A 10,509-nucleotide genomic window follows, 5' to 3' on the forward strand; every position below is an offset into this window, starting at 1 on the left:
CTTTCTTTTATCAACTCAAAACATATTCCATTCATTTTAACTTTTTTTTGGGTTCTAAATCCATTTTAACTTAATACTAGAGAACATACGATGAGTTTCTCATTTTGCACAATATTACTGTTAACCATTTTGAGATATTACAAACTAAAAAAGCCAAGTAAATAGAGAAAGAGAAAGCCTAACATGCCACCAATATATATCTAATAATATCTCTGGATCGAAAAATATACAAATTTACATAATCATATAATATTATGAAGTTGTTATCAACATTAACAAGAAAATGTAATTAACCCTTAAATTTGGTTTGAGTATTCGTAGATTTTTTTTTGGTGAATTGGTTTGAGTATTCGTAGATTTCGTGTAATCCTGAGTCCTGACTTGCCGTGTAACATTTGTTTCCTTTATTATAATTTTTTTTTTTTTACTTTTTTATTTTGATACATACAGAAAAATTGGTTGTTGTTGACGACGCGTCTTCGTTCTCTTTGCTTGCCAATTTGGAGCTTTTCGTTTTCTCCTCTTTGATCTTCAATTTCGTTGAGTTTTGAGCTGAAGATTCTCGACCTGCGATAGAGTTTTAGATCGATAATCATGGCTAGCGCTGGAAACAAGAACATTAACGCGAAATTGGTCCGTCTTTTTTATTCACTCATATTAGTTCAATTCTCGTTCTCCAATGATCCAACTTTTGTGAGATTTTTCAGTTTCCGGATGTGAGTGATTTTGTTTGTAATCTGGAGAATTTTGATCTGCTTTTAAATTCTTTGGGGACCAGCAAAGTTGGAGAATTTTGATCAGAATTTCGCTTTTTGTCGTGATGGGTATTGTAGAAAGTTTGTTTTTTTTTCAAGTATTCTGCTGTTTGGGTTTAATGGTGGAATGAAATTTTGGCTTCCTTAAAAGGGTTTAAATAAACTAACTTACTAATAATATGAATTCTATGGTGGTTTAGTGATCTCTCTCGACATTGATGAGCTCTCTTGTTAATACAATTGTTTAGTGATTCAGTACTTAGTAGGTCGGACCAGAAGTTTGTCCTGTTTCTCTTGCTTAATCTTGTTTTTCATGTGAGAATCTGTATTTAGTTAGTCCCTCTTGTTTTAGGTTTGTTAATGGGCTATCATGATATGTTTGATTTGATGCATCCTACGTTCTCTATGGAAGAGTTTCCTGTTACGTTTTCAGGTCTTGCAAGCATTTTTTCCTTATTTTCTTACTTATTTTGATTTGGTTGTGTAATTGGTTAAGCCTTCAGGTGTTACTTGGAGATGTTGGGGCTGGAAAATCGAGTCTTGTGTTACGGTTTGTTAAAGATCAGTTTGTTGAATTCCAGGTTGGTGGCAGTTTCTCTCCGATCGTCTTCCTTTACTTGTTTGTTGTTTGTTGTTCACACATTCTTTGTGTTGTAGGAATCAACCATAGGTGCAGCTTTTTTCTCACAAACACTAGCCGTGAATGATGCCACTGTGAAGTTTGAGATATGGGATACAGCGGGTCAGGAGCGATACCATAGTTTGGCTCCAATGTACTACAGGGGTTCAGCTGCTGCAATTATTGTCTTTGATGTTACGAATCAGGTACAGGGTCACAGTCCTGTGGTTTTAATGTATGGTCAGTGTGTGCAATTCAGTAACTTTTTGTGGCTTTCTACTAAATTGAGTTTGTTTGATTTTTTCTATCTTCTCAGGCCTCGTTTGAGAGAGCAAAGAAATGGGTTCAGGAACTGCAGGCACAAGGTATTGTCTAGCTAAATTATGGCTATCTTTATCCGGTGTCATCTGTGTTTTACTAGTTATCTATATTTGTGTGAATAGGTAATCCTAATATGGTGATGGCTCTTGCTGGCAACAAATCTGATTTATTAGATGCAAGAAAGGTGACTGCAGAGGTAAGCAAATCCTACTCTGCCTGACTGATTTTTCTCATTGTGAGGTTTGATTTTGCTGTAAGTTTAAATTGAGCTATGTGTATTAGTCTAATAGCTAATCCATCATGTTTGAACGTGTCAATCTGTATTTGGATTTTCATTTGTCACTGCTTGACCGGAACCAAAACATTAGGTGATATCTATTGCAATACAATGTACCTCAATGACACTAACCTGACAAACCAAGCTACCTAAAAGGACCCCACACAGTCCATAAATTATAGTATGCTTCTTGTATATATAGTTGGGCTGTCATGAAGTAGTATAGAGTGCTCTTCTCTAACCAACTTTGGAGAATGATTCAGATGTTTTCATGTGTCTCTTTTTGCTCTCTTATTTCGAAAGCTTTAAGTCTAGACTGAGCCTTTTGAAGTATCTGTTAGAATCATTTACCTTGTGCTTTAAAGTTCAATTGCAAAACACGCTCTACTTTCCAAACCCAAACATCTGTTCCGTTATGTGTTAGATAGTACCCGACACATGTATTCCTAATGAACATGTATTCCTAATGAAGTAGGCTTTATATACATAGACCTTATATTCGCCCTTAGCAAGTTAAGATTGGCTCGCTGCTCAAAGTGAGTTTTTTCCAACCACATTGAGGAGATAAGCTCTAACAATTCTGGTGGCTATGGAGTTTAGTGTCACTCCCGAAATATTCTCCCACAGTTGCGACAGCCTTATTCTTCACTTCTAGATTTTGCTGCCAAGCCTAGTTCCTGATATCTGACACTCATGTTGTTCATTGCAGGAGGCAGAAACATATGCTCAGGAGAACGGTCTTTTCTTCATGGAAACTTCAGCAAAAACCGCAGCTAATGTCAAAGAGATATTCTATGAAATTGGTTAGTTACGTTGTCATTACACTCAATAATCAATTCAAACAATCTTTGCTTCTAGTATTAAACGCTGTTACACATATTTCCTTTTGACCGTTACAGCAAGAAGGCTACCGCGAGTACAGCCAACAGAAAACCCAAGTGGAATGGTTCTACCAGACAGGGCCATGGATAGGGCAGTGAGTTCATCTTGTTGTGCTTAGTTATATCTATGTAACATCATACATTTGCCTTAAAAGAGACCTTTTGGTCAGTCACAATGGAGTTATAGACTTCTGACGTCTGTGTTTGCATCTCTTTCCTTTAATTTGCTTGGATATTTAATTAAAGCCTTGGAAACAATAAAGGGTTGTACATGAAAGAAGATATATCTTATTAACATTTGATCTATACTCTTTTGTAATTAAAAAATCTATAGTAACTAAGTGCGTGAAGGACTGTGCATGGATCCAATAATTTCAGGTTTAGAAACTCTAAAATATTACTCCTGAATTATTTGATGTTTAAATTTTTACATACAGACTAAAAACATTATTTTTTATTATTTAAATATAATTTAGCCAATAAAAAATAATTTGTAAAATATAAAAGATTAAAAACAATAAAAAACAATAAAAATTATTTAATTTTGTATTGAAAAATGAAAACATCAATTATTTTTTTTTAAAAACCACTAAAACATCAAATAATTCAGAACAGAAGAAATATTATTATAATTATTTTAAAATGAAGCATGTAATTTCAGTTTGTGACATTACAAAAGAAATACAGTAAAAATTCTATAAATTAATAATGTTAGAACTTTCATATTTTATTAATTTATAGAGTTATTAATTTATAGATTTTAAATAAAAAAATATTTTTTATTTTTTTATCAATTTTAAAACTGATTGTATAATTTTTAAATTTTTTTAAAAAATTTTAAAATGAGTTCCAAAAAAAATTAATTTAAAATGAATAAAAAGCATCACTATACTCATATTTTAGTAGATTATTTTACGTATATGTTTATATCAAAATATTAATTTATGATATTATTGAGATTATATATTTACATAAAAATTTTGTTAAAGATTATAAAATTATTAATTTATAATATTTATTAATTTATCAAATATTAATTTATTGAGTTTTTACTGTTTTTGAACAAATTTCTCATCAATTAATTTTTTTTCTAGGCCCACTGTCAACCTGTTAATTTTGGGCCCGGATAGTCTAGATTTCTGATCGAGCAACACCAAACAAAAACCCTAACAAATACTTCTCATTCACTTCTGTCATCGCCGTTAGCAAATACTCTGCATCCTTGTCTCCTCTACAAGCCTTGTAACTCAGGTTTGTTCTTCTTCAATTTCCTCGTTTGATTATTTGTTCGTACGACTCACAAAGTATACATCTTTGTAATAATATCTGATTGGAAATTCAATATTTATATATATATATCAAACATAGTAGCCTTGTATGGTCTTAGCTGATAGTCGTAGTGAATCGATGTCTGGTGTTTCATTTAACAATATAAAGTTTCGTTCTGGAGCTGAATCGTTGTGGTTTTAGTTGCTGATCTGTTCCGATCTGCTTTTTATATTCAGTGAAAAAGGTTCGAGCTTCAGAAAATAATGGCAGCCTTCCCCAACCTTAACTCTGCTGCTGGATTGAAGAAGCTCGATGAGCATCTTCTCACTCGCAGTTACATCACTGGGTAAGATTTTGTCAACACCTCCAATTCAGATTTAGATCCTTAAATTCTCTACCTTTTCACAACTAGAGCGTCTTTTGTGTATGCTTTACAGCTACCAGGCTTCAAAGGATGACATCACTGTCTTTGCTGCTCTTGCAAAGCCCCCAACTTCACAGTATGTGAACGCTTCTCGTTGGTACAACCACATTGATGCCCTCTTGAGGATCTCGTAAGCTCCATCATTGTCTTTCTACTTAATTTATGTAAGGTTTTTGTTGTTTGGATTAATCGAATATCTGTTTCCTTGAAACTTGTAGCGGTGTATCTGGTGAAGGAAGTGGTGTCATTGTTGAGGGATCAGCTCCAATCACAGAAGAGGCTGTTGCTACTCCCCCTGCAGCTGATTCCAAGGTACTTTAGATTGTTTCAGTTCTCTAATTTCTCATTATGTTTCTTGTGATTGTAAATCAGTAAGAATTATATAAGTATGTCTAATTGTAGGATGCGGCTGATGAAGATGATGATGATGTTGACCTTTTCGGCGAGGAGACCGAAGAGGAAAAGAAAGCTGCTGAAGAGAGAGCAGCTTCTGTCAAGGCATCTACAAAGAAGAAGGAATGTAAGTTGTGGGATTTTTGTTCTTTACTTGTAGGTTTACGATTTGTGAAGCTGTCTTGGATTCTGATATGTGGGTTATTTCTTCTTCTTTGTTAGCTGGAAAGTCATCAGTTTTGATTGATATCAAGCCATGGGATGATGAGACCGACATGAAGAAGCTAGAGGAGGCTGTGAGGTCTATTGAGATGGAAGGATTATTCTGGGGAGCATCAAAGCTTGTGCCCGTTGGTTACGGTATCAAGAAGTTGCAGATCATGGCCACCATTGTTGATGACCTTGTGTCTATCGACACCATGATCGAAGAGCAACTCACTGTTGAGCCTATCAATGAGTACGTTCAGAGCTGTGACATTGTTGCCTTCAACAAGATATGTAAGTTTCATGAATCTTTCCTCAACTCTTTAGAATCTGTGATTTCTTTAAAATAAGATAGTGATGTATGTAACTAACTGTGTGTGTGTTGGATTTGATCATAACGTAGGAGGATGGAGAAAGCTTCAAGGAAGATCTATGTGTTTGCGCAGTCTGCTTCTTTTTGTTCTTCTATATTGAGTTTCCCAAGTCTCTCCAGACTGTTGTTTTGATTCTGCTATGGCTTTTGCCATCACTGTTTGATTTTGATATTTTATAAAGAGCGACAATTCAGTATTTGCTTTCAAGTTTTCACTCAAATTGTTTCTTTATCAGACTAAATAAACGTTTCATTATAACAAAAGAACATAAGTAAAAGATTTATGGAGACTACAGAACAATTCATTTTTTTCAAGAATAAAAAGATAAATTTGTGGACAGTTTTTTTTCACCATCTTATTGACCAGCAGATGAAGTTGAAATTTTGGTTGCAAAAATTAATAGACCATTGAAAAAGAATTCTAAAAACTCTGTAGAAATATCTTGTATACAACACATTTCAGTACAAACCATGATCAAAAATGATAGAAGTAGATGAAGCCATTACAGATCAAAATTTAAACCATGGCTAGCGACTTATCACACCATGATCAGTATAACTATAATAGAGGGCCTGGCTTATTAAGCTATTCTCCTTTTCTTTGGATTATCGTTTTCTTGATCCAGATACTTGGCAGCAGAACGATCTCGGATCGCTTTCATGCTATTGTCATCATTGGCCCACTCGAGCACCTGCACAGACGGCAAATAGAGAGTTGAGAATCCATCCAAGGATGTCACATGAGCTAGCTTGATAACAACAAGAGTACAACAATTAAGACTTACCAAGTGGCGTCCGTAGAAATGGGTGCTTGACAATGCTTTTTTCGCGTTTGAAGCTTCTTGCTTTGTCACGAATTCAACAAAAGCAAAACCTGCAAACTGTCCGATATTCCTCTTTGGAAGTCTGAGACTCTTGATCTGCATAAACACGAAACACGGACATGCTTTGATGTTTCTGAAAAAAAACAAATTCAAACCATCTTGTTGCCGACAACTTCTATTTGTATTCCAATACAAATAGAGCTAACGTTACCTGTCCAAACGGACTGAAAAGCTGTCTTAGTTCTTTCTGAGTTGCCTCAAAAGCTACATTTTTCACATGTAACTTTGTAGAAGTTTTGTCCTTGTCAGAACCTTTCCCAACCTGGTCACTACGCTTGTGTTCACAGAATCTCAATTTCAAAGCATGCTCATCCAGAAGAGTTCCCTGGCGGAATAAATAAGAAAGTGTCATCATACTTCAACAAATCCAATCTACTTTAAGTTTCAAAGAGACTTAACTATCTATATACCTGTAGATCTCTGTAGACATTGGTAGCTGTCTCTACAGAGTCGAATTCTACAAAACCATAACCTTTTGAAACCTGCTTCCCACCCTTTTCATGCTTTATTATCTGTTTATAATGGCAAATAAAGGAATATTAAAAACAGATCATGGTTAAGTGCACATCATGCGTGTGCTAGCAATGAACAAGAACTTACCTTAACACTCAGAATCTTTCCCTGCTTCACCAGTTCAGTCAAATGCTTCTTCAAACCCTCATCAGTTGTCTTGAAACTCAGATTCGTAACATAAAGGACATTTGACTGAAATATAATGCAGTATTTCAAGAAAATGTTAGAAACAGACCAATTCAAAAAGTACATATGTAACTTTTGTTTTTGTCTACAAAATGGGTCAGAAAACAGATATTACAAGCCAATGAACATAATTTTTTCAGTACCAATAGTACTAAACCGGGCGAAGTACGAGTATAATCAAATTTAGTTGCCCAAGCTAATCAAGATTTTTTTCAACTATCTTTCAGTTCGGATAGCTCAATACCACACAAAAAGGAAAAACATATTATTTTGTAACATCCACAGCTATCATAACTGGACATACCTCAGTTATGTCCGTGTCGATTTCAACCTGCTGCTCTAAATTTACTCTTCTCACATCATTTTCTCCAACATTACTATTGTTTTCAATGTTATCGGGCTGTGTTTTTGGCTCAAGAATATCTTTAGGAGCCCATTCCAGATACAGGGGAGCATCTCTGTAATAATAGGGAAATGTGATGAAGCAGTTTAATTTAAGTAGCACGACCATTTATCTACAAGAAGCACTTTAGGGAAATGAAGAGGATTTTGGACATTGATAAAGAAGCAACTATCACTTCATTGTTCTTCCCGTCCTGTTTAAATAAACATCAAAGTTAATATTAAAGCTTACTTGTAACGCTTGTATGCCATTCCCTTAATAGCTGCACGTGCCTCAGCCGCTTCAAGGAAAATAATCTAAAGGTCATGTAAGGAAAGGTTAGAGAACAATCAACTATTCGTCGAAGATATCGAAGTAGAGCAGATAGAAAGAAAAATACCAAGGCCATCGTCTTTGTCGGAGGGAGAACAATTTTGTCTAGACTTCCAAATTTTCCAAACATTTGAGCAAGTTCCTTTTCAGTGGTAGCAAATGGCAGATTCTTTACTAGGAGAATATGTTTGCTTCGATTCTTCTCATCACCTTTCCCAGTAGCAAAATCTTCCAAAGAAGCGACATTTACTCCAGCTTTAGCAAGGGCTTCTTTGGTCTCCGCAATCACTTTTGTTTCTCCTAAAGCAAGGCGTACAGCAGGATCTTCAGATTCACGGTCAAGAAACTCACTCTTGCTTACGCCATACACCCTGACTATGTTTTCTAGAATCTACAGCACAGAAAAGAAAAGGAAAAGAAAAACCATGAAGCAAAGCAAAAAGCCAGATAAGAAAGAAAAATAAATGTATCCATTCTTCAAACAAGAAAAACATACAGTATCAGGCCGCATGAATAAACTATTCCAAGCCTTAGTATTTCCACCGGCTTCAGATGCCTTTCTTTGTTCCTCCCTTTTTTGCTTGAATGTTTTCGGCAGATTAGAAGTCTCATTCCTGTTGGGGAAATCCATGTTAAACAACTACTAATGGGAAACTCTAGTCCATAAAAGTACTACAAGTTTGAAGGCCGAAATTTAGATAAGGCAGGTCACTGACACTAGTTTATCAGACGTTTCACGATGCTTGGCTGGCAAAATATGCAATAACCGGCCCTGGAAAATTGAGTTGTCTAATTCCTTCATCGCCCTGCATCACCATCAAAATGATTGAACAGCTATAGATCAACAAAAGGCCACTTCTTGAAAAGCATCCACTGAGACCTCAAGGAGTGACCAACAGCAAAAAAGATCAACATAAGGCTATTTTTTGGCATGAATAATACCTTGCCGCAGATTCCGGAATCGGGTAAAGGATGTAGGCAATGCCTTTGGACCTTTTTGTCTCCTTGTCAACTACAATGTGGACCTCTGATATCTCACCGAATTCGCTGAAATGTTCCATAAGCTCTTCCTCTCTATTGCATGAAAGTATTGACAACAATAAGAGACGAATAAGATGAATAAGAGAAGAATAAACAGAAAACAGTAAAAAAAAAACAGAAGATGAACAAGAAGATCCAGTACGTTGCAGTGTAAGGCAGATTACGGACAAAAAGCCGACCAGTGTCAAGAACATCATCACTGTCAGCTTTCGATTCTTGAGCCAACTTGGCATCGGCTTCCACCTCCATGGCATCGTCACTGTCATCTTTATCAAATCCGCCAGATTCATCATCGCCATCAATGGGAAAAACACGAATATCAGCTTCATGACCGCCTGCGTCAGCTTCACCATCATCATTCCCCGCAAGCTCAGCATCACCAGCTTCATCTTCATCACTATCAGTTTCACTATCACTGTCCGAATCCGAAATATTTTTCTTAATCCTACTCTTGAAGTATTCCGCATCAGAAACATCATCAGTGGGAGCAACAGCTTTCTTCTTCTTTTTAGTCTTTACGGTATCTGATGATCTTTTAGCTTTGTCAGGCTCAGCACCAATGGAAACCATAGGCTCATCCGTTTTCTTCACCAAGGCATTCTTTTTGCTGGTTGCTTCAGCGCCAGGAGCAATCGACGTGTCATTGGACCAGATTTTCGACTTACCCCTCTGCATAACTTCAAGAAATTCTTGGAGGTCAGGATCATCAGCCTCTGGTTTATTCTTAATCTTTTCGCCTCTTTTGGTTAAGATTCCATTAGAAGATTTTTCACTGTTTTCATTAGCTTTCGCTTCTTTCTTGAGTGTATGACGACTCCAGGGACGGGGAGCGTTCTCATCTCCGACTTTGTAAGCAAGCTATACGTTAAACAAGAGTCTAAGTTTGATTCAAACTATAGCACACAAGTGAAAACAAGAGCTTCGAAGTTTAAAGTGTGAACCTCAACAGATATCCGAGAAGTATCAAGATAAGACTTGTTGAAATACTTAATAGCTTCTTGAGCTTCATGCTCAGTTCGAAATCCAATAAAAGCAAATCTACTTATACCTTCACTGCAACGCAAAAACGATAGTGATTCACATCAAACAATTAAAAAAAAAAACACACACACACAGAGAATTAGTTGTGAAAACACTCGAATTGAATAAAGTAGTAGTACTTGTTACGTATCACTTTAGCGTCTGTGATTTCTCCTTTCTGTGAAAAGACATCTCGAAGTCGTTCCTCTGTAATACGTTTAGGCAATTCCTTTACGCATATTCTCGACCTGGAATTTTTCACGAGGTCAAAAAAAAAAAAACAGAAGAGAGCTTTCTTACATTGATTGATTTATGCAAAACCTCAAATTGAAAACTTTGAATAAGAAAAAAGCTGTCTCTGGGAACCAAATACTTACATTCTTTGGGTTTTGCAATAAAAGAGCTCGTTCTGTGAATTGTAGACTGCAAAGAGGCGCTCTCGAAATTAAGGGTTCTAAGAGAAGTAAAAGATGACCTTTTTGCTTCTGTTGCAATGTTTTTGCAGATTTAGGAGTGAACAATATGATGCCAATTTAATTTGCCGCCGGCGACGAGACAGAGAGAGCAAGGAGAAGGAGAAGACAACGAGGACTTTTAGGTCTTTTGGTGTTCTTTTGTTAGGTCGGCGTTCATT

The 10,509-nt window shown here is 36.0% G+C and overlaps 3 protein-coding genes across 4 annotated transcripts; 2 read left to right on the forward strand and 1 right to left on the reverse strand.

Moving 5' to 3' along the window:
- The first annotated feature begins 434 nt into the window (after positions 1 to 434).
- On the forward strand, positions 435 to 3,159 carry LOC18029565 (ras-related protein RABF2b). 2 transcript variants are annotated; one of them, XM_024150098.1, is made up of 7 exons: positions 435 to 633; positions 1,259 to 1,336; positions 1,413 to 1,580; positions 1,691 to 1,739; positions 1,818 to 1,891; positions 2,682 to 2,784; positions 2,872 to 3,159. In XM_024150098.1, exons 1-6 carry the CDS (start codon positions 595 to 597, stop codon positions 2,778 to 2,780), a joined length of 507 nt encoding a protein of 168 aa, XP_024005866.1. In that variant the 5' UTR covers positions 435 to 594; the 3' UTR covers positions 2,781 to 2,784; positions 2,872 to 3,159. The 2 variants fall into 2 exon arrangements, with proteins under 2 accessions (XP_024005866.1, XP_006413950.1); XM_006413887.2 differs by having other exon boundaries at positions 2,682 to 2,775.
- An 814-nt stretch (positions 3,160 to 3,973) lies between these two features.
- On the forward strand, positions 3,974 to 5,753 carry LOC18029566 (elongation factor 1-delta 1). The gene is made up of 7 exons (XM_006413888.2): positions 3,974 to 4,104; positions 4,359 to 4,468; positions 4,560 to 4,676; positions 4,765 to 4,858; positions 4,949 to 5,066; positions 5,162 to 5,437; positions 5,547 to 5,753. Coding segments are annotated over exons 2-7 (690 nt in total). The 5' UTR covers positions 3,974 to 4,104; positions 4,359 to 4,385; the 3' UTR covers positions 5,549 to 5,753.
- A 157-nt stretch (positions 5,754 to 5,910) lies between these two features.
- Positions 5,911 to 10,458, reverse strand: LOC18029567 (multiple RNA-binding domain-containing protein 1). Its single transcript, XM_006413889.2, has 15 exons — positions 10,253 to 10,458; positions 10,016 to 10,123; positions 9,797 to 9,908; positions 8,998 to 9,713; positions 8,757 to 8,888; positions 8,531 to 8,620; positions 8,311 to 8,428; positions 7,882 to 8,205; positions 7,734 to 7,798; positions 7,404 to 7,557; positions 7,001 to 7,105; positions 6,811 to 6,912; positions 6,552 to 6,725; positions 6,302 to 6,436; positions 5,911 to 6,208 (listed from the first exon to the last, which is right to left on the reverse strand). Coding segments are annotated over exons 1-15 (2,448 nt in total). The 5' UTR covers positions 10,255 to 10,458; the 3' UTR covers positions 5,911 to 6,097.
- Between the last annotated feature and the right edge of the window lie 51 nt (positions 10,459 to 10,509).

Source organism: Eutrema salsugineum, unplaced genomic scaffold (assembly GCF_000478725.1).
Source record: "Eutrema salsugineum unplaced genomic scaffold, Eutsalg1_0 scaffold_1, whole genome shotgun sequence".
In the NCBI taxonomy this organism is placed as follows: domain Eukaryota; kingdom Viridiplantae; phylum Streptophyta; class Magnoliopsida; order Brassicales; family Brassicaceae; genus Eutrema; species Eutrema salsugineum.

Excerpts from the sequence above, each read along its gene's own strand:
- LOC18029565 (XM_006413887.2), top strand. The coding sequence starts at position 595 with ATGGCTAGCGCTGGAAACAAGAACATTAACGCGAAATTG. Across the intron at positions 634-1,258 it reads AGAACATTAACGCGAAATTG|GTGTTACTTGGAGATGTTGG; the intron begins GTCCGTCTTTTT and ends TTAAGCCTTCAG. Across the intron at positions 1,337-1,412 it reads ATCAGTTTGTTGAATTCCAG|GAATCAACCATAGGTGCAGC; the intron begins GTTGGTGGCAGT and ends TTTGTGTTGTAG.
- LOC18029566 (XM_006413888.2), top strand. The coding sequence starts at position 4,386 with ATGGCAGCCTTCCCCAACCTTAACTCTGCTGCTGGATTGAAGAAGCTC. Across the intron at positions 4,677-4,764 it reads GATGCCCTCTTGAGGATCTC|CGGTGTATCTGGTGAAGGAA; the intron begins GTAAGCTCCATC and ends TGAAACTTGTAG. Across the intron at positions 5,067-5,161 it reads ATCTACAAAGAAGAAGGAAT|CTGGAAAGTCATCAGTTTTG; the intron begins GTAAGTTGTGGG and ends CTTCTTTGTTAG.
- LOC18029567 (XM_006413889.2), bottom strand. Across the intron at positions 8,621-8,756 it reads ATTCCGGAATCTGCGGCAAG|GGCGATGAAGGAATTAGACA; the intron begins GTATTATTCATG and ends ATGGTGATGCAG. Across the intron at positions 6,437-6,551 it reads TTTTCAGTCCGTTTGGACAG|ATCAAGAGTCTCAGACTTCC; the intron begins GTAACGTTAGCT and ends GTGTTTATGCAG.